This window comes from Mixophyes fleayi, chromosome 3 (assembly GCF_038048845.1).
Source record: "Mixophyes fleayi isolate aMixFle1 chromosome 3, aMixFle1.hap1, whole genome shotgun sequence".
NCBI classification, from domain to species: domain Eukaryota; kingdom Metazoa; phylum Chordata; class Amphibia; order Anura; family Limnodynastidae; genus Mixophyes; species Mixophyes fleayi.
In genome coordinates, this window is record NC_134404.1 from 333,910,631 (window position 1) to 333,937,782 (window position 27,152).

General features: G+C 40.3%; 1 protein-coding gene across 2 annotated transcripts in view; it reads right to left on the reverse strand.

Moving 5' to 3' along the window:
• The window catches only part of DUSP10 (dual specificity phosphatase 10), a 45,773-nt gene extending 39,772 nt beyond the window's left edge, over positions 1-6,001 (reverse strand). The window contains exons 1-2 of one of the 2 annotated variants that reach the window (XM_075204285.1): positions 5,858-6,001; positions 3,758-4,613 (exon numbers count right to left, since the gene is read on the reverse strand). In XM_075204285.1, coding sequence (XP_075060386.1) covers positions 3,758-4,565 — 808 coding nt within the window. In that variant the 5' untranslated portion in view covers positions 4,566-4,613; positions 5,858-6,001. Of the gene's footprint in view, positions 1-3,757; positions 4,614-5,657; positions 5,744-5,857 lie in introns of those variants that run through there. The other variant, XM_075204286.1, reaches the window with a different exon arrangement.
• Between the last annotated feature and the right edge of the window lie 21,151 nt (positions 6,002-27,152).

Here is a 27,152-nt window from a genome sequence, read left to right on the forward strand (position 1 = left end):
CTCGGTTATATTTAGCTTGTGAGTTTCAAATAAAGTTCACAACCACTAAAAACTTAGGTCCGTGGTTATTGAGCAGCTGGAAAAACTGATTATTATTAAAGAAACGTAGGAGTATTTAAGAACTTGCAAAATAGAATGCTTTTCGATTGAGGAGAAAAATCAACTGATACATCAACAATGACATTCAGCCTGTTAAAGAAGCAGAATTTATAACTGAATCTCATTTCAATTTGATCCCTGGACCTCATCATCTATATATGACTGAATAATGGTACTTAGCACATTGTGAATGCTTAAAACAATTACAGATTATGACTTCTGGCTTCTGCCTTCAATAACTCTTAGCAGCGTCGGTGACCCTGTGCGGAGAGGACGGCTCTCGTTGATCGCCGAGGGCAGCGTAGGTGGCATTTGCTCAAAAAATGACATCTTGCCAGTTTTTCTGGAAGGAGAGAATCCCAAATGGAGCAGAAAGGACACGGATTACTGCCGGGCCTCATACTCTGGCTTTAACCCTTCCACTGCCAGGGTGCCCAATTTAAGACCTCGGGAGGGCCCAGTATTTTTTTGTGCTGTGTCGTTTTTTTGCCAAGAATTTTTTTCTAAAATTTTTTAATACTTTTCTTTTAGGACAAAACGGCTTTTCTTTTAGTATCTTAGTCAGCTGTAAATATGTATTTTTAGTTATGGGTATTCAATAAGGAAAGACTAAAAACAATGTAAAAAATTCACCTAAGCTACTGCCCAAAATGAACTACATTTTGGGCAGCCCCTTTGTAGGGGCTGCACATCACCCTCAATCTCAGTAGTACGTCAACACAATACATTTAAGCAAAGAAAGAGACCTCTAACTGTAATAACATATCAGCAGGTAACTTAAACAAGTGTTACAGTTATAACAAACCTGAATTTAAAGGTTACATTCAATTTTGGACATCTTTGTCTGCCTTGGAACGTCCCTAAATCACAGGTTTTGTTCTATGTCATCATCTATTTTGTTGTAAATGTTACTGGATTGTAAACAATGTAATATAGTAACACTTAATGTGTTGTATGATCAAATATTGTTTTATATAACGGAGTTCTGCAAAACTGTTATTTAGAAAAGAAACTGGGTGTAATTCCTTTTCCAGCCTCCAGATGTCACTGTTACAATCACCGTCCCTAGAAAACATTTGACTGACAGCTGGACATAGCTATGGAGATACCATGGTGGCTCTTAAGGTTCTAAAATAAAAAAGTTGTTAACTTATGAATGATGCATCACACTGAAATTGTGCTGTGAACAAGTGGAAAAAGCCTCCTCCCCAAAAAATAAAATATTTTTTATAACAGTCATAATACCACTTTAGTGGGCCACGTTTTATTTAGGAAACTTCTTTTCTTTATCTTACACTTTGAAACAACATGAATGTGAAACCTAAAAATAGTTCAAAAGAACTACCAATGACATTCAGGATTATCTGCATCAAGTGAAGACTCCACCCCCTGATCAAGGCCGACATCGGGGGGCTGTCTGATTGGGTAGTTGGCAATATTGTGCATCTATGTATAACTTATTTTACTCCACCCATAACTGAATTTTTGAGTGAAGTTCTCCTTTAATAACGAACTCCCATCCCTGCCCACCCAGTATAAACCATGTTGTACTAGACCAGTGCTGTACAGCATGGAGACTGCGGGTCTGTAGTGGCTTCCAAGGCCATTTTTGGGGACCCCAGCTTAGCAAAGCAATTATTGCTAATAAAAGGCCCCCAGAGCTAGACCCTTGATAGGAAAAAAAACATCCATTCATCGGCAAAGGTAGCACATCAAGGTGCTGTCTACAAATATTATATCCAAGTTCAGGGTATGACTACCCCTCTCACCTCTCCGCCTACCACACCACTGGAGACCCCCAAGCTCAGAACCGAGAGAATTCTGAAAGATGAGTCTCTGTCAGGGTGTAAAAGGAACCTGATTGGACTGTTGCTGTGGTTGTCCAATCAGATGTTCACAACACCCTCACTATAAAAATTCTCCAGGCTCTGATACCTGGATGTCTGTAGAAAACAGTATTCTTGTCTGAATATTGTTAACAGCAAATGGCAGATGGCACCGACTGTTATGTTAGTTAGGTGAATAATTATGAGGGAAAACAGCTTATTAATATTTAGAGTAATGAATTCTTAATATCATGGCATAGAAGGGATGAGTTTAGGTACACACACACACAGTCACACACACACACACACACACACATATACAGACACACACACACATATACAGACACACACAGACACACACACATACATACAGACACACACAAACAGACACAGACACACACACAAACACACACACACACACACACACAGACACAGACACACAGACACACACACACATGGACACACACAGACAGACACACACACACGGACACACACACACACAGACACACACACACACTGACACACACAGACACACAATTCTATAAATTTGAATCTTTTTTCAAAGATCTAAATCTGATAAACTTTAAATAACGCTCAATGACAGAAAAGAGAATTGCCTAATTATTATCATTCAACAACTAAACATACCATTGTTTTCAAGCACTGTGTGATACAATTTTAAAACTATGATGATCATATTGTAGATGATCTTTTTGATTAAGATTTTTCAATTCAGATATGTTTATGAGCCACACGTAGATAATACGATCACATCGTGGGAACAAATAGTTGCTTATGAAACATCTTAAACTGTTCTGAAGTTCAGAAAAGGGTCCATTATAATTCACATAATTCAGCGCCAACACACAAGTCGGGATAGAGTTACCTGACACGGCATATTCATACTGTGAGTACAAATATAACAGGAAAGACAATCTAAGAAAATATTCCATTAACTCAATGACCTTGTTAAAACTTTCCTTACTGAGCTGGTTTGTTTTCTGTAAATGTTAAGTAAAACATTTGGACAGAAGCCACACTGTGTAGAGGATACTAACGGGCTTCATACTTTCATTTCATTACTTTGCAAAGGTCAATTGAACTATTATGCACCGTCGACAATGGAACAACAACAACAACAACAACAGCGCCTCCAGTGGCCGAATCACCATGAAACAAAATGTTCGATAACTTGGCAAGAAGAACAATGAGCTCCAATCATCCTTGTTAACCAATCAGATATCAGCTGTTAGCTGCCTACTGTGGTCAGAATCATGAAACCTCACATCTAATTGGTTGCTGTGGGTTACAGCTCACCATTGTTCTCTGCACTATTTTATTAAATAAGCCCAAAAACATCTCAAACCAAACATCTCTCATGAGAGTCCCTCTGATTTACCCAGCTAAAATGATGTGAAACATAGCAGTTACTTACCCAAATAAGTGCAAACCTGCATGTCTACCAATCAGCAATTCATTTTGATTGGTCTGGTGCAAGGTAGACCAATAAAAGCATGTCTGATTGGTTGCTGTGGCATCCTATTAAAATAAGATACCTCATTGCTTTTATCATAAGTGATTTCTTAGTATTATATCTTCTAATATCTAGAACATCGTAACATTCCAGGAGAATATATACTGATCCAACAAAGACCATAATGTCTGTTTTCATCCAATACTTTTTTGTACAATGGAAAAACCCAGTGAATGCTATCCTACACTACATTACACATACATGTTACATATATATATATATATATATATATATATATATATATATATATATATACATATATATGTTGCAGACACCAGAATTTGCATGTTAGCATTACCTTTCAGCACCAAAGGTTCTTTTCCTTCCCTTCTCAGTGACTCCAAAACCGTATGGAGCGGCTGGGAGGGTATCACCCGGCTTGGTTCATTGGTATTATCATCGTAAACGATAATCTCTTTGGAAAAGATTCTCTTGAACGAGTCTTTGCCTTCCCTGCACGAAATTAAATCCAGCACTGTTATTTTCCCTTGCTGAAGCCTTCTCCTGCTGATCTTATCAGAGCAATTAATATGCACGGCCCCTTGAATATGGCTTTTGTTGTACTCCATGAAGGGCCTGCAGTCAATGATTACAGGCCCTTGGTTGGGGAGGTGGGTTTTGCTGCATTTTGCTATCTTCTTGGCCAGATCATTGGGATAAATGATCTTTATGTTGGCAAACTGTTTGGTAGTACTAGACACTGGGCTGCCAACCCCACCAGACGGACTTAACGTACCACTGTTCTCATTGTTGTTGACCATTTGGTTGGAAGGGCAAGAGGCTGAGGAGGGTCCGGCAACACTGCTGGTAATGGTAGTGCTGCTGATGGCCTGGATCTGACTGTCCTTTTCGTAAGCGGCCACACTGCAACAACTGCCGCTACTACATCCACAACCCAGAGAGCGAGTAGAGCTATTGGAAGAGGGCATATACCCCAGATTTGTAGCGGCGAGGGACACTGCACTTGTGCTGAGCAGAGACTTACAGCTGCCACTCCCTGAGGCGGAAACGAGGGAGGAAGAGTCCAAGCCGAGCTTCAGGTCTTGCGGTCTCACGGGTCTGGATAGTGCCACAATAACCCTGTCGTCTAGAGGAGACGGAGGCATGGGGAATCTCACGGCACGGCCAATTCAAGTTCAATAGCTGGTCATGAGCTGCAAAGCAGAAGGGACACATCAGTCCAGCGACTATACTCAACGACTTGTCATAAATATTCCTTTGATAGAGGTCTGCAAAGTATCATATTGCAAACATCATGTCAAATAAATAATGGAGCATAATATTAAAAGTTTTTCTAAAGCAAAAAAAAGTCAATTTTTTTGTGTGCGTGGTTAATGTCACTTAACTAAGTCTTTACGACATTCTGTGGAAGTCGACAGATAACAAATGACATGAGGATTTTTATGGCGAGGATACAAAGCTGCTAAAAATATCGTCGGTGGACGTGCACTACAGCCCAGTGACTGGAGCTAAAATAAAGCTACCCTCTATAAACCCCCATCTCTTCGCTAGCAACATACATTCTATATTGACCTATTAAGAATTAGCCAGTAATGAGCAAGAGGGAGCTGTATGTCTAGTGTCGGTCTGCAGTGTTGTTCTGTTTAAGCTGCAACACCCAGCAGAGACAGACTTTTACTCAGTAATCCTAAGGAGAAAAGATGTTCAATAAAACAGAACCAAAATCTGAAATAACAAACAACCTGATAGAGGCAGTTGATGCAAAATCACAGACAGACTGCAGAGAGGGATGGATTTTATTCACTTAAAGTTAGGATTCTCAGACACCCAACCAGACATCCTCAAGTCACTGACAGTCTAGTCCCATCACTCTCACTATATGTTCAATTTCTCTTGTGTTAATTTGCATTATGATCTCTGCACCTATGACGCATAAGAGTGTTTTCACTAACATGCCAGCACACACGAATCTCCTGTTAGCCCTCAGCCAGCCAACAGTTAAGTTTCCAGTGATCCCTGTCAAAAGTAAGCGTAAAAACATCCGCATCCTTGCAGCAGGAGAAGCTCTGTTCCTGAAGATAATAATGCAGCTGCTATATATCTTTGTTTTTTTTTAAAAAAAAGCCCCATTAAATCAGAAGTCAGGCCCTGCCTCCATCCTATGTACCATTATTTGGATGCAAAAGGAGGCTGTCAAGAGAGGTTAATGTGGAGATAGGATGCAGGATAGTACTCACCTCACTCCTACTGCAGCAGTTTTATAGAAGACAGCAGCATGCTACCTACAGCCACAGCACACCCCCTGAAGTCAGGCAGACCAGGGGGGGCTGGGGGGATAACATGCAGCATTGTAACAAAATTAAATGACCAGTTTGTGCTAATCATCAGGTGCTTTGGAGCCACCTCTGTTACAGTATCCCCCATGCAAGTCACTTACTGTGCTGAGATGAGCCTGTCCCCCCAGCGTCTGGCTCTTGTCCTGCTTCCTATTGATTTATCTATTCAGCTCCCATTCACTTGTATCCATTGATGTCCGACACAGTTACTTTCTTTTTTGCACAGAGTAATGAAAGATTCGAAATGGGCGTGTCCTGAGATGACTGACACTTCACTACACCAGAGGGGGGGGGAGGGGGCGTGGAGAGGACGATTCCCACTGCACCCGGATAGGCTGGGGGTTCCAGGGGGCGTGGCCAGGTGGTATTCCATCTCACTGTACAGTTTGACTCTAGCACGGCAGCTGATGTCATTGGCAGCCAATCAGAGGCGTCCTTCAGCCAGACTGAGCCGGTGAGAGGCAGCTGCTGCTCAGTCCCCTCAGTGAGGGGACAGGGAGAACCTTACTGTACATGATGTGGGCCCCTGGCCAGGCTGGGGCCACAGCAAACATCTGCTTAATAAGTGTGTTACTTCCTTAATGCACTTTATTGGTGGATCTGCATTACAGTATTGGGCTTTTATTACCTAATTATACTGGGCTACAGAATTGTTGGTGCTTTATAATTAGTTATGTCAATGATACTTTGTTAAAAATGTATAGTAACACTTGTTTAATAAATTGTATGTATTAGTGAGCAGTGGTATCACATTATTCCTTGTAATTAGTGCTCAAAAGTAACGTGTCAGATCAGTGCAAGAAGATGATCTGATTCATTAAGGATCTTAACTTGAGAAACTTCTTATTTCAGTCTCCTGGACAAAACCATGTTACAATGCAAGGGGTGCAAATTAGTTTTCTGTTTTGCACATAAGTTAAATACTGACTGTTTTTCCATGTAGCACACAAATACTTGATAGCTTATTTGTACACTGAAATTTAAAGTTGATATTTGTGTGCTACATGAAAAAAACAGTCAGTATTTAACTTATGTGCAAAACAGAAAACTAATTTGCACCCCTTGCATTGTAACATGGTTTTGTCCAGGAGACTGAAATAAGAAGTTTCTCCAGGTAAGATCCTTAATGAATCACACCCTTGGTTACACATATATATTGAATAGCCGAATAGCATGCACCTGAATAGCTTCATGTAACTCTTGGTAGTCCATTATTTTAATACAGCATATTTGATATTATTTACTGCTGTTCTGAGTTGTCTATTGTTCAGAACACAAGTACTGAGTTATCTGCTATTCAGAACATGGGATTGTTGAGCTGTCTGCTATTCAGAAGATGGGAGTACTCAGTTATCTGCTATCCAAAACATGTATTACTGAGCTGTGTGCTATTCAGAAGATGGGAATACCCAGTTATCTGCAATCCAGAACACAGGAGTACTCAGTTATCTGCTATTCAGAACATGGGATCTCTGAGCCATCTGCTATTCTGAAAATGGGGTACTCAGTTATCTGCTATTCAAAACATGTATCACCGAGCTGTCTGCTGTTAAGAACATGGGAATACCTAGTTGACTGCTATTCGGAACACTGAGTGTACTCATTTTTCTGCCTCCCAGAACACCGGTGTACTGAGTTATCTGCTATTCAAAACTTGGTATTACTGAGTTGTCTGCTATTCAGAACATGGGAATATCCAGTCATCTGCTATCCAGAACATGGGATTACTTAGATATCTGCTATTCAGAACACGTGAATACTGAGATATTCTGAACAGTTGTATACCTAAGACTGGCAGATGTCGTTAACGATGTCACCATTTTGCGGTTGTCCTTTTTCTTATACATGTTGGGCCTGATTTATTAAGGAGAGCAAAGCAAAAAAAAGAGTAAGTTTGATCCTAGACAAAACCATGTTACAATGCAAAGGGCGCAAATTAATTTATTACTTTGCACATAAATTAAATGCTGGCTGTTTTTTTATGCAGCACATAAATACTTGATAGCTTTACTTTTACGCTGAAATTTAAAGTCGATCTAGGACATGTCATCATCATCATCATCTATTTATTTATATAGCGCCACTAATTCCCAATCCCAACTATAGATCTGTCCCCACATTTTACATTTACCTCCCCCTCCAATGCAACATGGTTTTGCCCAGGTGCAAAGTTACTCCTTTTTTATGCTTTACTTTCCTTAATAAATAAGGCTTGTAGTGTTGCAATAAGCAGGATCAGACTTCGATGTCTGTATAATAAGCAGATACCCACATACTGTATATCTTCATGTGTTAAACATATAAATTCCAGTATATTATTAGAGAACAGAGAGGATTCATGTCTGACAAATAACTGTATAAACATCACATTTTTACATTTGCCTAATGTCAAAGTGCTGCTACCCCCATATCACAGGGCTCACAGACATGCTAGTTGGAGCACAGGGTGTTGTGGGAATTCTTTTTTTAATAGTAAATTGGGAAAATGTGTCTTATAAGAAATAATATACTCTCTACTATAGATTATAAGGATAATAACAATTACTTTGTAAGTCGATTCTCTCTATGACCAGAGGGTTTTTCTGACTTAGAATTTCCTAAATGGCGATCCACTAAACATTAAATATGTCCTCTTATAACCCAGAGGGCCCCAAATTGTGCCTGCAAGCAGAGCATGATGGGAGTTGTGGTTCCACAAATTCTTGAGAGCCACAGGGTGCTTACAATGGCAGTACAAGCCTGAAGTAAGCAGTAGTAAGGTTCTCCACTACCTCCTGCTGGCCAGAAGTGGTACAGCAATGGAAGGGGTCCGACCACAATTTATTATTATTGGTTTTGATTATTAAAGAAAACAACGTAATACTCAGGGCTAGATTCACTAAGCTGCGGGTTTGAAAAAGTGGGGATGTTGCCTATAGCAACCAATCAGATTCTAGCTTTCATTTATTTAGTACCTTCTACAAAATGACAGCTAGAATCTGATTGGTTGCTATAGGCAACATCCCCACTTTTTCAAACCCGCAGCTTAGTAAATCTAGCCCTCAGTGTTGTACAGGGGAAGCTAAAATTAACATTGGTTATGGTATATTAATTAACATGAGTCAAAGTGCCAAAATGCAAGTTGATGTGAACAGCCCAGGAAAACTATGACTTGTATTCTGTATCTGGGAAACGGGAGCAATTTGTTGTAATCGGACAGCCGCTGTTCTATCCCAGTAGGCTGCTTCTTTCTTCTGCTTTGCTTTCCTGATATATATATATATATATATATATATATATATATATAATTGTGAACAAACACAGTAATAAAACAATACTGTGTAATACAGACAGACAGAGAGGTAAGAGGACCCTGCTCACTAGTCTACAATCTATGGGACAATGGGAGTTTTATGCATGGATTAAATGCTACATCATATTGCACATTGGTCCAGCCAGATTGCAAAGGTAAAAAGAGATTAGTGGGTTATACAGGCCCGGCGCTCCCATTAGGCAAGGTTAGGCACTTGCCTAGGGCGCCGGGCTCTGGAGGGCGCCTGGAGGGCGCTACAAGAATGTAAATTACTTTAAAACTGTGCGGCGACCGCTGACCATACCTGTCACAGCCGCCGCACTGCATTCAGATGCACGGGGAGGGGGGAAGAGGCTATTGCTCACCACCGCCGCCTCTCTGCTCCGTCTCCTCCCCTCCACGTCAGGGGGCGCCGATTTTTTCAAAATGCCTAGGGCGCCATGGACCCTAGCACCGGCCCTGGGGTTATACGATCCAATCACACAACAATGTGACTCATAAGGTTGTTGTGAACTTGTGTGAACTGTGTAGAGGGGGGTAATAGGGAAATCTAGGGAGGTTAAGAGGGTAGGATGATCTGTTCAAGCAACGTGAGTTCAGTTCATGGAGAATTCTCACTATGGAAAATCCTTTCCTGACTACCTGGGGGAAGTGTTGTGTTATCTAAGTGTTTCTACCAGATCCAGAGATGTTCTGACTGTAGAAAGAGGAATATATGTGATCTGTGTATTTCTTACAGAGAATTATCTCTATTTGTAAGATCTACCCTTAGATACAAAGATATTGTGTACATACCACAAATATATTGTTTACATGCCACACAACTCATAGTAAAGTTCAAATTTAAGTATAGCATGTTGCCTGACAGCTTGTCATTACATTGATGAAACATAGCTTGTTTTAAGATATGTCGCATGTCATTGTAACCCAGGTATTTTATTCTGCTTCCTTCTAGGACAGTGACTTAGAATGTTTGTGAGTCCATGTGATCTCACCTTCCTTCTGCAGCAGCCAGGTCTTTTTTTAAAACAATTTTGGTTGTGCTGTCTGATGGTGTTGAAACTGTAAAAGGAAATCATCATCATCATTTATTTATATAGCACCACTGATTCCGCAGCGCTGTACAGAGAACTCACATCGGTCCCTGTCCCATTGGTGCTTACAGTCTAAATTCCCTAACATAAAACACAGACAGACACACAGACTAGGGTCAATTTATTAGCAGCCAATTAACTTACCAGTATGTTTCTGGAGTGTGAAAGGAAATATTATTATTGGTAAATTTCATATTAATGGTGATCGCAAAAGAACCAATTCCGCAAATAGACCAAAGATTTGTGCTACTGTTTAATCTAGCTACGCAAGTTGGCCAAATCGGATGACAGCCAGTCGTTTGCCTATTGGATTGAGCTGCTAGTTTGCTTTATCGCTGTGATCTGTTAGTATTAGGGGTGTGCACCGGCCACTTTTGGTGTTTTGGGTTTTGGGTTTTGGGCTCTGATTACCTTGAGGTTTTTTGGTTCTGATTTGTTTTGCCAAAACACCCCACGAAAGGTTTTGGTTCTGCTTTTGGGTTTTGGGTCCTGATTTTTTTTTAAAAAAGCATAAAAAGTGCTAAAATCCATATTTTTTTTTTTTTCACCCCTACACTATTATTAACCTCAATAACATTCATTTCCACTAATTTCCAGTCTATTCTGAACACCTCACACCTCATAATATTGTTTTTAGTCCAAAAGGTTGCACCGAGGTAGCTGGATGTCTAAGCTAAGCGACACAAGTGGGCGGCACAAACACGTGGCCCATCTAGGAGTGGCACTGCAGTGGCAGACAGGATGGCAGTTTGCAAGAGTTTGCTAGAGGTGCAAGATGGAATTGTCCTTGGGCCCTCGCACCCACCCTGATGTTGTTGAAATAGGACATTCGCACTTTAACAAACCAATCAGGAACAGTGAACGTAGTTTAATCTCTGGTATTAAAATTTCTGGACTGCAGGAACAGTGAACATAGTAAAATATTGCAGTAGTAATATTTCTGGACTGCAGGAACAGTGAACGTATTTATATATTGCAGTACTAATATTTCTGGACTGCAGGAACAGTGAACGTATTTATATATTGCAGTACTAATATTTCTGGACTGCAGGAACAGTGAACGTATTTATATATTAGTAACCACTGGATATTAAGCAGGACAGAGTGACAGGACACAGGACGGAGCACCACTAAAACTACAACCTCCCTCTTCAATGATCTGAGCCCGAATGAAGATGCCGGCCACGAGCGGGGAATATATGCAATCCGAGTCTCGCGAGATCCGACGCGAGACTTGGACGTCAGAGCCTCACTTTCATTTTTTTGGGCGCCGGAAATACCCGAACAGTGCTCGGATCCCGTCGGATCCGCACTGTTCGGTGGGCTCGGATTAGCGCAATCCGAGCCCGCTCATCTCTAGTTAGTATGAGCAGAAGTTAAGCACTCACACAGGTGAATCACCTTCCAACTGCATTTTTCGCTGTGCCTGATAAGAATTTTATTGATTTGCAAGGTGGACGTGTGTGCAGTTTGGAGGTGACGGGTATCAGCTTTTTTTCACAGTCATCTTCAGACCGCAGTTAATCTCGACGTGATACTGTCGCACGATCCGAGAGCTGAACGGCTGGATAATTATCTGGTTTGGCCAACCACGTGTGTGATAAATTGACCTTGGTCTGCCCTTCTCTATAAACCTTTTATAAGGATGTGTAACGCTCTTCAAAACTTGTGGCGCATAATCTCTCCGCAGTCCAATGGACCATAGTATCATGCTGGCGTTTTTTTTTTTAATGGTATCTGTGGAAAAAATTTATAGCTTAGATCACAGATATCAGAATCCATAAATATCTACTAAACTTGATGGCTGATAACCTTCCCAAGCCTTATGCAATCTGGGAGCCATGGAATGAAGTTACTACGTAATGTTGAAACCTACCTGTCCACAGTAACTGTCACTAAATGGACCAGGGGGTGCACAAGACATGGGGGGGGGGGCAGGGAGCAGATGGTATGATAGTGGTAGCGACAGATTTCTGGATCCTTTTTAGCAGACTTTTTATCCTCTTTTTATATATTTAATGAGTGGTGATGTAGAACAGAACATTTTCATATGAGTTCCATAAATTAAATCTCAATTCCATGCACCATCGCCAATGTTTCCACAGTGCCCCTGTTGCTAAAGGCTGGATTTCTCTATTTTACCATAGCCTTGATTGTCTGTGACGCCCAAGTCTATGGTATTACATTTTAATACAAGAGAAGTTAAGAAAACAGTGATCATAGATAAGAATAAAAATGGAAAAGCTAAAAAAAGTTAAAAATAATAAATAAAATAAAATGATTATTCCCATTCAAATACCCATAAATTAAAAATGTGTACATGATGTCTCCGTTCAAGCAATTCTTTAGTTATTTGACAATCTTTTCTTTTTTATCAGATATGATGTTGCAACCATTTCTTAAAAAGGTGACGTTGCCCATAGCAACCAAGCAGAATCTAACTGTGATTTTTTTCTAGTGCAGTTTAGAAAATGAAGGCCAAAGCCTGATTGGTCACTATGGACGTCACCACCTTTTTTTTTCAACTTTGCACCCATTTTCATTGTCCCTCGCCTTGTTTCCAAAATCACTTGTAATAATCAGTTTTAATTGTCGCTCCTGCTTTCTGCATGTGTCATCGTTCGGCACCGTGATCTGGTTTGGATTTTAGTCTTAGAGGATTACAGAGAGTATGATGAATATTTTATAAGCGCTGTTTCTCCAGTTATTCTCAGTAGAGTTTCACAAGACAGCACTTGGATAAAGACGTACCAGCCAGGGTTTGAAAAACAAGTTAAAAATGATTCCTCTTTATATACAGCGATGAAAGAAGTAGGCCTGGAAAAAGGTTTTCTGTTACATCCGATGTCAGCTTGTTAGTAAGTACAATATTAAGGGGAAGTATCTCAATTTACCTGTTTCAGCAACTAAAACATTAGTTCTGTTACTAAAACATTAGACCTAACAATCACCATTTATTTATATAGCGCCACTAATTCCGCAGCGCTGTACAGAGAACTCACTCACATCAGTCGCTGCCCCATTGGGGCTTACAGTCTAAATTCCCTAACATACACACACAGACAGACTAGGGTCAATTTGATAGCAACCAATTGACCTACTAGTATGTTTTTGAGTGTGGGTTGAAACTGGAGCACCCGGAGGAAACCCACGCAAACACGGGAAGAACATACAAACGCCACACACATAAGGCCATGGTTGGGAATTGAACTCATAACCGCAGTGCTGTAAGGCAGAAGTGCTAACCACTGAGCCACCGTGCTGCCCTTGTCATTTGAGAGTAAGCATTCCTGAGCGGCAGAGATCAGCGTTCACCATTCATTTCAGTGTGTCAGCATGGAGCGATATGACCGCTATGAAATCTAGTGCGTTTACGTTCAAAGCACCGGTGTGCAGTCAGTGTCATCGGCAGTGACTCATCCCAAGGTAGCCCACTCTGAGACCGGACTAATACAAATAATTAAAAATTAATACAAAAATGAATATTAAAATATTGACAAAATACCGGCCTTTGATAAAAATCTTTATCCATAGAATAAATCATATTTTCCTTCACACTCTTCTGAGTATTTTGGAAGTACAAATTGCATGGGGAAGCCAGTAAATATTTCCCTTTATTCTTTGGCATAAAATGCCGTAGCAATATAGGGATCACTATAGTGTTCTGAAAAATCAGTTAATTTAAATCAAATATAAAAACATCGAACCCTGCTGTCTATGAAGAAATAAAAAGAAACCTACACAAATAATTTGTCATCCAGGAGATCTAGTCCATGCTGTTACTGGTGATCTACAAGTTAGTTAAAACGTTCGCATGCGCCTAACTGTGGCTTCGCCCCCCCACACTGTTCAATACCACGTGGAAGACACTTCTGTCACTGTGCAAATTCTACAACCTATACGACCTTACTGTCCTCCTACATATTACTTTGAAAAAATTTAGACATTTCGCACTTTCAATTTGTTCTACCTAAAACATCTTTTGCTATTTGCACTTTCTTGTCTTTCGTTTTATAACTTTTGGAGTTAATCTGTGTCTATTTGTTATTACAGCACAATGTCATGTTTTTCTTGTCCATTTATTTGTACATCTGTTGTTATAAATAAAAAGATTTAAGAGAAACAAAAAACTTCCATAAAATTGGACATAGACATGTTTTTTTTTTTATCATTGAGTTGAATCTAGTTTCCTTTTTATAATTGTCAAAATTATAGGACAAAACACAAATATCTACCCTGTTTCTCTACAATATTGTTCAATAAAATGTTTTGGGGAAAAAAGAAAAAATCAAGAAAAATCTCACGTTGTATCTTAAATTAGAGATAAACATTATTAGACAATATGGAGAAAATCTATGAAATGCAAAATTGGGTAAGGCTCAGTCTAAAATCCTTTTTTATTATGTAAGTGCCTCTAGATACATGCCATGTATGTATATGGAGCACACGTTTGCACCAAACAATGGGAAAAGTTGGACAAAGTGAGTTTTCAGTAAGGTATTGTTCTATAGTTTTAATGAGACGCATTTTACTGAGACGCATTTTGCTTTTCTGTGGAGAAACGCGTTGTTTGATGAACTTTGCCGAATGTGAACCAAAGCATAAAAACACACAAAAGGGCCACACGCAGTAAAGACCGACCCGAGGTTTCCTCAACTGTAATGTTTGAATTTGACCCCATAGCCTCACGTCAGGCATTAAACAATAACTAAGAAGGATAGTTGCTGGCCGAGGGGATCTCATGGAGTATCGCCAAGCTTGGCACTCATCTGCAGGTGGAAAATATGTTTTTGGACTCATGATCTGGTTCTCTGATAGTCCTTGTGTTGGCTCTATTAAAGAAAAAAAGGTGTTTGCTCATTAAATGAAAGATTGGTTCCAGTATCTGATCTGATATAATGGTGTACGAAGATCTGATGGAATAATGTACGAAATGCCGCGAAACGGGTATTTCCTCTTCACCATGTCTGCCTGTGTTGAGAGACATGATCAACATTTTGTGCAGGTTCACCTTAGCATGACGGCTATGTCATGACCCCAGATTGTCTAGAGAGAGGGTAAGCCAGTGCAAATAGTCAGGAAATCTGTGTTCCATTTGAACCATCGAAACGGCTTTATATATTTATATAAGGTTTGAATGCAGTCAGTCCAGGGGCTTCACACCAAGGTTAGTGCTAAGCACAATAACCTATTTATATAAAAAACAGTTACACCTCCCAGACCTCTTACTTCAGAGCAGTGCTGACCAGTGCAATTCCTGGCGGTAATTCCTCCTGATTAATGCACGATCCGATCCCATCCTGCTGTCACCACAGAGTGGTGACAGCAGGTATGGGGTAGAAAGGAGAGTTATACCAGAAGCCTGAAGATGTTCCAGGCTTAACTCTCCTCTGCCTCTTACACCTCCTGATGTCATTACACAACTCTCCTCTGCCTCTTATACTTCCGGATGTCACAACACATCTCTCCTCTGCCTCTTATACCTCTTGGTGTCACAACATAACTCTCCTCTGCCTCTTATCTCTACCTCTTATACCTCCTGATGTCACAACACAACTCTCATCTGCCTCTTATACCTCCTGATGTCACAACACAACTCTCCTCTGCCTCTTATACCTCCTGCTATCACAACACATCTCTCCTCTGCCTCTTATACCTCTTGCTATCACAACATAACTCTCCTCTGCCTCTTATCTCTACCTTTTATACCTACTGCTGTCACAACACAGCTCTCCTCTACCTTTTATACCTTCTGCTGTCACGGCTCACTCCTCTCGATGTCAGTTATTACCGATTACAAGAGTGCATACATGCTAGAGTGCAGGTTAAATGCTGTAATGCCCCTTTGTTATGGGAAAGTGAAAGGATGTGTGGGCCAATATGTTGGTGTCTGCAGGGGTGCAGAGGACGCACAATCTTTTGGGAGTTTATTTAAAGGAGCTGTCAGGAGTGGGAAATTTGAATTTTGGGAGGGATTGCCCATTTTATATGGGGGATGCGCCCCTTTTTCATCTCTGCAAAAGGGTCTCAATACTCAGGCCAGAAGGGGCCGGAGAACCAACCTCAGTCCTGTCATTTTAATGGGAACCATTTGCTGGAAAGTACATTTGTGAGTGCACTTCGGTGATGTCATTAAAACTTTGAAGCCCAAAAAAGTGAAGCATATAATAAAGACGATTCCCCTACCCCTCACTTCCGTGATATCAGGAATGTAAGGAGACAAATTATACTGTTTGCTGCTTCCATAAGATATAAAAATGTCCTGTCAAGAAGTTTGTACTACAGCACAGTATTCTGGAGGCTTTCGTACCCCATATCCATTACAGTACCATTAATTTACACCAGTCAAAAGACTAGTAGCCAGCTGGCGTGTTGTATCTGGGGCTATTGTAATTCCTCACCCTAGCTAGCAGAACTGTAGGGGGCTCATGACAGACACCCTTGTATAATATTTTAACAGTCTTCCATAGGAACGGCTAACTTGAACTCAAACACAGTAGTGGTCACTGTGCAACTTAAAAACACTTTAACAATACTATGACATGTGTAGTAAGTAACATTTTATAGTTTATTTCAATGTCTTTTGTTTCAACTGCACGCAGCGAGCTTCAAACTGTGAATTCAGCCACAACAGTCTAACCCACATCGAGGCAGCCCGAAAATCACAATAGTACAGTCAACATTTCTAAGGGCCCTTGAACCAACCAAATTTGATTGGATGTCAAACCATATTGAATACTTCCAAGTTGTTGCTGAGTCGTGTGTTAGAAGCTTACACAACAATACCTCAGCTTCTCCTACTCCTGTTTGTCAATGCCTGCCCAAGAATCACTGTATCGACCGTAGAGGTGAGTTCTCCTTCCTAGTACGGAATCCCCAAGTTTCTAAGCAGTTGCTTTCAGGTAACTTGTATAAATCAAAATATAGAAAAGAATGCAAATATTTCTACATAGTTACTATGTATAACTTTTCATTCCATTCACTGATGTGCCCATTATGTGTCAGACTAAGGCAGGCACCTCCGGCAGTAGCACTGGGAGGGGAGGAAAATATAACCAATACAGATGAAAAATAAATAATGATCTTTTTTTTCCCTGTAGTCTAAATAAGTGGTTTCTTCCTTGTTTCTAAAAATAGTAACACATAACATAACAGTAATTGTATTTTAGAGTGCACATTACACTAATATAGATGTTTTAGGTTAGTATGTGTATAGGTTGAGAATGATTCCCCTTTAAGTCATCACAGAAGTGTTAAGCACATCTCTGATCTCATTGCACTAACGGGATAATCAATTGGATTTGAACAAGGATATGTTTTGATGCTTTTTTTCAGTGCTTCATTTAATATATTTTGGACTTGGTTTTAATTAGAGATGCTCACTAACCCCCATGAACTGGTTTTGGTTTTGGACCTGGATTAGCTTTGTGTTTTGGGTTTGCCAAAACCACCCTCATGTGTTTTGGTTTTGGTTTTGGATGTTTTAGAAAAAAATCCCAAAATATGCTAAAATCACATAATTTTGCTCTTTTTTGTTCCTACATTATTATTAACCTCAATAACACTAATTTCAAGTCATTTGCAGTCAATTTTGACCACCTCACAGACCACAATATTATTTTCATACACTTTCGGACAAATACTGCAGTGACCGGGCTGGATGGTAAGTGACAGAGCAATGACTCAAACACACGGCAGTTCCTAGCACATCTAGGACACATTGGCACACAGCAGTGGCAGAAAAGATAAATGGGGGTCTGCCCTCCCTCCCACCCACCGTTATGTTGGATCTTAAAAAGGAATCCAAAACTCGCAAGATCTGAGCGGCACTCGGATCTGCTAAGTTCGGGTATGTTCGGTTCTCGGGGGAACCAAGCCTGAGCATCTCTAGTTTTATTGACTGCTTAAAAGTTTAAATTGTTTAATTTAGTCTAGAAACAGGCCGAGCAGGAAATGAGAGGCTGGCAAACAAGGGGAGTTCATGTCCAGTCTGTCGGGGGCAAGTTAATCTGAGTAAGGCAGTCCCGCGCTCTTGTATAACACATAATATATGCATAAAACAATTCCACAATATATAGCTACATTAGGTTTACACAATAGTAGAGACCAAAATCAACATTACTTGTGTCGCAGGTTTACCCTACTAATATCTTGCGCAAATTGTATCTATTTTTTTTTTTTAATGAGTTGATTCCAGCTTATCGCATCACATAGGGTTCTGTATTACAATCTGCCCAATTGTTTTCAGCAGAACTCTATCAGGGGTGAGCTGGCAAATATTAGCCTGGGGGGCAAGACTCGACTCAGCAGCCTATTAGGAACTTTTTAAAGGAAAAAAATGCTGGTGGCCCAGTGACCCAGCCCAAAGTAGCCCACTATGGGGCCGGTCCTGGGGGGCAGAAGCCCCCCCCCCCAGCACCCCCCAGCCCAGCCTGGCCCTGAACTCTATGGATGTAGTGCAGCGCTGTGGAAGAGAAAGGACGGACTGAGTCATCCAGTGCCGTTATATGTCATGCAAGCTAACTCCTTCTTTTAGATAAAGGGGGGGTCGCCGGGTGGAAGAAGACCCACTATTTTATACAAGGAGGTGGGCAGGTTATATTTATAGGTTTTGCTTGTTATTTATTTTTATGCACCATGGGGACATCTGTGTATCTATCTGTAAGAGTCACTTGGTGGGTTTACAAAGACAGCCACAAGGTCACCACAATCTGTAGACACCCACCATCTTTTTAGAACGTGGAACCCGCTGATCTGAACAGGTATCAATGCATGACATTTGGAATAAAGGGAAGTGAATCTGGGTGAGAGGCTCCTGGCTTCCTGCTGTGAGTCATTCAGATAGAACTAAATACCCCCAGTGATGTTAGACATTAATCATTCTGTGCTTTTATACTGTAACCGCAAATGTGATACAGTGTAACCATTATAGGAAGCTTTCACTGACTGGGTTTTTCCTGGGTATTTGCTAATGCTGATGAACCTGTTGACATCATGTTTATTTAAAGCTAATAAAAGATGTTTGCCATTAGAGGGAAAAAATAAATTGTGCAAAAAAGAAAGTAAAACACACACAATTCATATATAAACTTTATTATAACCCCCAGAGCCACATCTGTAATAAACAGCAGATTTTTAGTATCTCTATAAAAATGACAAGAAGTAAAAAAATATTTCCTTATTACTCCCTACAATGTCCTACTTAAAAAATTATATTCGTCTAAATATGCTACCAAAAAAAAAAAGAATTTATCCTGAAATGAAACATACATAATTTACTTGGATTGTGTAATAAAAAAGTTACTCTTGGTGAAACCGTTGGTTGAGAGAATACGGACATTGGTGTGGTCACTTCATAAAACTCATCTGGGGCCTGATTCATTAAGGATCTTAACTTAAGAAACTTCTTATTTCTGTTTTGCACATAAGTTAAATACTGACTGTGTTTTTCATGTAGCACACAAATACTTGATAGCTTATTTGTACACTGAAATTTAAAGTTGATATTTGTGTGTTACATGAAAAAACAGTCAGTATTTAATTTATGTGCAAAACAGAAAACTAATTTGCACCCCTTGTATTGTAACATGGTTTTGTCCAGGAGACTGAAATAAGAAGTTTCTCAAGTTAAGATCCTTAATGAATCAGGCCCCTAGACATTAAGGATATCAAGCTTCTCTCAGCTCCCGTGCCCCTTCAAGCTTCTAGAGAGGCTTGCCTACACTCGCCTCTTTTCCACAAACAACCTGTTGGATCCTCTTCAGTTTGGCTTTCGCTCTCAACACTCCACAGAGACTGCGTTGACCAAGGTTGTCAATGATCTGATCACTGTTAAAACGAAACACCATTACTCTCTCCCAATTCTCCTGGATCTCTCAGCTGCATTTGACACCGTTGACCACTCTCTTATACAAACACTACAATCGCTAGGTCGTCAAGACACTGTTCTATCCTGGTTCACATCCTACCTTTCTAATCGCTCTTTCACTGTTAATTTCTCTGGGGCCACCTCTGCTCCGCTTCCTTTATCAGTTGGAGTACCACAAGGCTCAGTGCTAGGTCCTCTGCTGTTCTCTATCTACATCACTTCTCTTGGAAATCTAATAAGTTCCTTTGGATTTCAGTATCATCTCTATGCGGATGATACCCAAATCTATCTATCCTCTCCTGATCTCTCGGCATCTGTGTTGTCCCGTGTAACTGACTGTCTTTCTGCCATTTCATCTTGGATGTCCTCTCGCCAACTCAAACTTAATCTTTCTAAAACAGAGTTAATAATATTCCCACCCACCAACAAGAGCATACCTGACATTTCTATCTCTATTGATAACATGACCATAAATCCCACCAAACAAGCTCGCTGCCTAGGTGTAATCCTTGACTCTATATCTAAATCATGTTACATACATCTAAAAAACAATTCCAGAATTCGCACATATCTCACACAAGACACTGCAAAAACCTTAATTCATGCACTTATCATCTCCCGCATTGACTGTTGCAATTCCCTCCTTACTGGTCCTCTGCTGAATCACTCTGTCAGTATCTACACTGGTTTCCTGTTTTCTACCGAATCCGAAATAAAATACTTTTACTAACCTACAAGGCCATCAACAAAGCTGCACCAACATACATCTCCTCTCTTGTCTCAAAATATCTCCCAACTCGGCAACTCTGTTCTGCACAAGATCTGTGTCTCTCATCCACCCTCATTACATCCTCCCATTCCCGGTTACAGGACTTTTTTTTCGGGCTGCACCCACTCTATGGAATTCTCTCCCTCGCACAATAAGACTCTCCTCTGGTCTACAAACTTTCAAGCGTTCTCTGAAAACCCACCTCTTCAGACAAGCTTATAATATTCCTCAACCACCCTCCTAACCTCACTACATTACCCTATTACCATCCGTTACACAATTTCACACAAGACAACTACCCCTTGACCAACATTGTTGTGTGACAGGATCATTTAGCCTATGGGTCACTTTTACCTTTGCAGTCTGGCTGGATCGAAATGCAAAATGTATACTTAACCTCATGTGTCAAACTCCAATTGTCCCATAGATTGTAAGCTTGCGAGCAGGGACTTCTCACCTCTTTGCCTGTTTTACCCAACTTGTTTATTAGTTTACTGTGTTTGTCCCCAATTGTAAAGCGCTACGGAATATGTTGGCGCTATATAAATAAATGATGATGATGATGATAATGAAGCAGAGAGATCAATGATAATTAGAAGAGTGTAATGGCCTTTTTCTGGGTTTAAATCGTTAACAACCTTAGTTGGTACAGTCTCTATGGAGTGTTGGGAACGAAAGCCTGACTGTCCATCAGGTTGTTTGAGGAAGAAAGTGTGCGAGACTCAAGTAGGCAATTCTGTCAAGACGCTTGGAGCATATTAGTGCGTCAGTCATTGTTGGCTAACATAATTTACACACAGAAGTTGTATGTGGATTTACCGTGAGTGGAAGAGGAATATTTCTTTCAGAAAGAAGATTGGTGACCGTTCTCAGCCAAAGCACTTGTTTGACCTGTTTGTTTACTTACACTAGTAAATTCTTGGCACAGAACACAACATGTGCATTTCCAGGACTCTCAAAAATATGTGTACAAAAGGTTTAAACTAAAGCTGTATTCTCTCTGCAGGTTTCCTACTTTAAACATATACATATGCATTAGTCTATTGAGATGCAACCAAGATTGATGCTATTTTGATTACTCCATCAAGCTACTATTAACAAGTAACATTTATGTGATTTTGATAGTTATAGCTAATGATTAGGAAGATTATATCATGCTTGGGGCTCTTTCCAGACACCAGGACACCGAGTGCGCTGCAAAGTACATCGCTGAAGCCTCTATCCGCTCGGTCCTCTTCAGTACAGCCGTATAGTACATTACTGAAGGGAACTGGAAAAGTTTAAAGAAGATTTTAAATCTTTAAAGAGGTTTTCTATGTTCTGGTAACGTTAACTTATTGCCTTATACGTGCCTTCCTGCAGCTTTTATGTACACATTGCTTTATTTCTAGCTTCCTGTTGGTTTTATATCATCAGGCAATTGTATCCAATGTGGAATTGTGTCATATCTCCATGGAACAGATAAACCATTCTGGCTGATGATTTAAATATATGGCTTCAAATCAGAGAAGAAAGGTAAATAAGTTACAGGAGATCATTTTCAAAGCAATATGTTAATAAGATAATTGTATGATAAGGTCTTTGATTATAGTTTCATACTCACAGACTCTCTTACCTTCATTCCTCTCTTTACATCATGATACAGTCCTGTCATATACAGTCTTTTCCTCACTTATTCAATTACACGTACAATTACAGGTCATTGCTTCCCTAAACATCAGCTAACTCATCTCATGAAATACTCTGTGCTGCTGTGTACACTCTAATGTTCTGATTAGCTTTATCCCCACCCACTTCAAAAGAGGGTAGAAGTGGATAATAAGGAGGTGTAGAATGATAATGAAAAATGGGTCCAGACCCTAGTCAATCATAGCTTATAAAAAGCTGAAAAATTCTGTTGGCATTGGGTTGGTTGGAACAAAACAACATTCTACAGATCTTGTTTTAGATTTGTAAACTAATAATACGATTTCAGTAAGTAAATCTGTAAAACCGGAATTCTAAAGAATTTTTCAGCTTAGGGTGACCAGAGTGTGTACAGTTTTAGAAACATGTAACTATTGTATTTGCCAACATTCCAAACTCCTGATATAGGTAAATGAAGATAAATTGTTAGATTAGGACTTTACAAGTGAAAACTAAAGAAAAGAAAAGTCTGAAGTTCTGAAACAAACACCATATAAATCACTATGTGTCAGTATATACAGTCATGGCCAAAAGTTTTGAGAATGACACAAGTATTGGTTTTCACGAAGTTTGTTGCTTCATTGTTTTTTTGTTAGATGTTGCTATGGTATACAGAAGTAAAATTACAAGCATTTCATAAGTGTCAAAGGCTTTTATTGACAATTACATTAAGTTTATGCAAAGAGTCAACACTGACCCTTCTTTAAGAAGACCTCTGCAATTCGCCCTGGCATGCTGTCAATCAACTTCTGGGCCATATACTGACTGATGGCCGCCCATTCTGCCATAATCAATGCTTGGAGTTTGTCAGAATTTGTGTGTTTTTGTTTGTCCACCCGCCTCTTGAGGATTGACCACAAGTTCTCAATGGGATTAAGGTCTGGGGAGTTTCCTGGCCATGGACCCAAAATGTCGATGTTTTGATGTTTTGATACTCAAGCAACTTACTTTATTTTTTTTTTATGTTTTTTTTTTTTTCATTATTTTTTCACAAGAAAATCAACTTTTTGATGTGTATGCATTACTGATAAACATAGTTTATTTATTTTTTCCATTATTAAATGATTTAAAATAGTTTTCTTATGTTTTTTAATTTTTATCACACCCCAAAGAGGTGCTAGATAAAACAGCATATTGGCCTGTTTAACGCGCATCGTTAAAAAACAATTGAATAGCTTTTAATGCGGCTGGCTCTCACCCACCCTATGCTTTCAAGAGACCTTCCACTGGAGCGCCAGAGGACCGTTTTTAAAAAAAAAACGGAGCGTTAAAAATGGAATTGAATCTCGGGTAAAGTTAACCTGATCGAAAATTGTAAAAAACAGCGTTAAAATGACTTAACGCTGTGTTGAAAAAAAATCTTGGGGTCAATTGAATACCCCCCATGAGAATCAAACAAAAACCATAACTGATTATTTGCCCAATGGATCACGAGTATACCCACAAGAATATATACTTTATAAAGGTCTTACTAGTGCTCACATCTGTCTGTCTAGTTAACGTCTAGGTTCTAGAACACTGAAAAGTGTCACTAACGCAGATGAGCGTGTATTGATGCGTTAGTAGTTTTACTAGTGAGTGAAGTGTGAGTAATGGTTCAGTTACTTATAGGAATAGAGGTATCAGTTAAGGTGATGTTAGTGTTAGGTGGAAGCTCAATAAGTTCAGAGTTACATTTCAGTTCGAGAGATGACCTTACAGAGGGGGAAACTAAGAGACCTTCTGGTGTGTTCGTCATAAGAGAGGGAGAGAGAAGGTGTGGGGTTCCATATCATCAGCCTATAGATGCTACTGAAATCTAAACCTGCTGACCTGCCGATCATGTTACCAGCATAGAAGTAGAGACAAAAGAAAAGGACCAGCATTGAGCCATGAGAATCAGTTGGAGACGTAAGACAAAGAGGTGTCTCTGGAATCAAAGGAATTGAGAATGTGGATAAGAAGATGATAACCTTCTGTATCGAAGGCTCTGGAAGAATTAGAAGAAGGTATAACGCTTTGATTTAGTGCCAAAAAATCATTAGTCATTTTAGAGATGTTTCAACGGGACATAGTGCCTAAAATCCATATTGTAGGGGGTCCAACAGAAATTTAGCAGAGTGATAATGGCTTAGACAGGTATATATTAAGCTTTCCAGGTGCAAATGGAAGGATTTTATTTTTACTATGCAGGGAAAATACTTCTTATTTCTGTATGTAGCAAAATACTCGTCAGTTTTATTTTAACACTGCAATTAGAATTGGGGAGGGTTGTTGCTGGGGGATGTCGAAGTCGTATAATTTGATGAAATAAAGTATATTTATTAATATTGTTTTACCGTGCGATTGCATTCAGAACGCCACATGTCATGACGCAATCGCACGATAAATAACGCATGCATACATTCACACTTACACATTCACTTATATATATAGTTCATATTTATTAAGGTTCCAATCCACATTAATTTATTACTAAAATGTATTAGATTGTTTATTTATGCATATATAATACTGTAGTAAAGGTATTTATGGTTCAGGTGTTTTAAAAAGTAATGAGATTGGTCTCATATTAAAGCTTATTTCACCAGCATTAACCCGGTGTGGACGGAATAGCGATCGCATCTAGCGATCGCAAGATACTAACAATCCCTGAGGAAGCTCACTGCCTTTTTGGCCACCAGCGAAACGCGTTGGTTGATCACACCTACATCTATCTACACTGTCAAGTGCCCTACTTTTTCATTCTCTCCACTCTAGCATGCTAGATCGCTTGACTCAGCTCACCGAACCGCTGTCTGCGAGGGATACTCAGAGCGTGCATACGCTACCTCCGTTACACACAGGCTGTGTGTCTGCGCCCTGCATCGTCACACAAATTGGAGGCAGGAGATGCTATCAGTCTGTAGGAGGGACCCCCGCCCAGCGTACATCCATTATCAAGCAACATCAACTCACTGAACCGCTGTCTGTGAGGGATTCACTTAGCGTGCATATATTGTACTGTAATTTTACTTGATTATGGAACTGCTAAACCTTTTCTTGCTTTTTGCTAAATAAATTGCTTGTGCTTTGGAACACATAAATCGCTTAGACAATGCTGATTGGAAAACGATGAAATAACTTTAATAGGGATTATGATAATACTTGATGCCTGATATTGTGAATCCTGTCCTTGAAGATTCAGGCTACACTAGGAAATTACATCAGTGCTATGTGTCTGCGCTGGTGCTCTCATGAGATATGTGAGGGTACTAAAGATGTATTTGGGATTAGAAGACTGGAGGTAAGAGACAGGAATTAGGAGTGTTGGAGCCGTACATTATTAGTATAGGAGTATAGGAAAGAGCAAGGGTTATTATACAGTATCTGTGTGTGATGGTGATGTAGACAGTAGCAGGGGGTAACTAATCTATGATAGATATAAGTTTAGGATTCTAGTGTTCGCTGCCCCACTGAGACATGAGAGAGACTGGGGATTGTAAGAGTATCACCGAGCTGTTTTTTGTCCATGGATCTTATATATTTTTTCAGAGTTGGAGATCAAGTGATTTCAAAGGTTACGTAATACAATGTGTTGATCAGACAGGCTAAGCATGAGATTGGATACATATTAAAGATGGACCATCATGAGGGAATTATTTGGCCAGTGAAGACCTTAGGAGATAGGTAGGGAGAAGAATTTAGGGTTATGGGATTGTCAATAGAGATGTGAAATTCACGCACAACACAATTCCACCTGTGACAACTAAGGATCTTCGGAGGAACATATTCAGTAAATCTGCTCGATGTCCAAACTTGATGGAACAAACTTCTCTGGGAATCGTGGCAGAGCCGGGAACATTGTTTGCGTTTTGCTGTCCGTAAGCGGCAGTAGAAATAGTGAATCACAAACACATGTAAATCATGCAAGTGCGTTTTTCTTGCTTTTGGCGCGTTGGTAGATTACGCTGCCACTGTGCGGGAACCGGGATCATTGATCTCAATGCTTGCATGGTTTTCTAAGCATTTTAATGAGATACTGTTAGGAACCCCTCCAGCCGGCACAACACAACCCGGAGTCTACTCTGCCAGTCAGGTGTTCACTGGAGCCCCTGATGGTGGGGACAGACTGGGCTGCAGACTGACAGAGGGTCGTAAAGTGTGTACCAGCTGGGGAGAACCCAGGCAAGAAGAGTCAGGTCCACGCAGAGGTCAAAAGGTCGGCAGCAGGTAACAGTAACGATGAACAAGCTGAGGTCAGAGATCACAGGCAAAGTAGCAGAACGGGTAAACGAGCCAAGGATCAGGGTCACAGGAAACACAAGCGAAGTCAAAATACGAAGCCAAGGGTCATACACGGGAAGTCAAACGTAGATACAGGAACAGGAACAGGAACTGGAACAAGCAGGTAAGCAGACTGGAGCACAGAGCTATAACCGGCAATGAGGTGGCAGACCTCATTGCCTTAAATACTTGAAACAGCCAATCAGGGCCTGGCTCAGATAGGAACCAGCCCCCTAACTTCATTAAGCCGCAGGTTAGTAATTTCGTAGAGCGCATGCGCCCGGCTTCTCAATGCCGGGACGCAGCGCTGGAGCGTCTAGTCGTTGCCCCGGCAACAGCCGGGACATGAGAGGAAGTGATGTCCCGGTCGCCATAGCGACGGCCGGGACGCAGGTGAGTGAGTCGCGGCGGCTGGGCACCGCCGCGGCTCGTAACAGTACCC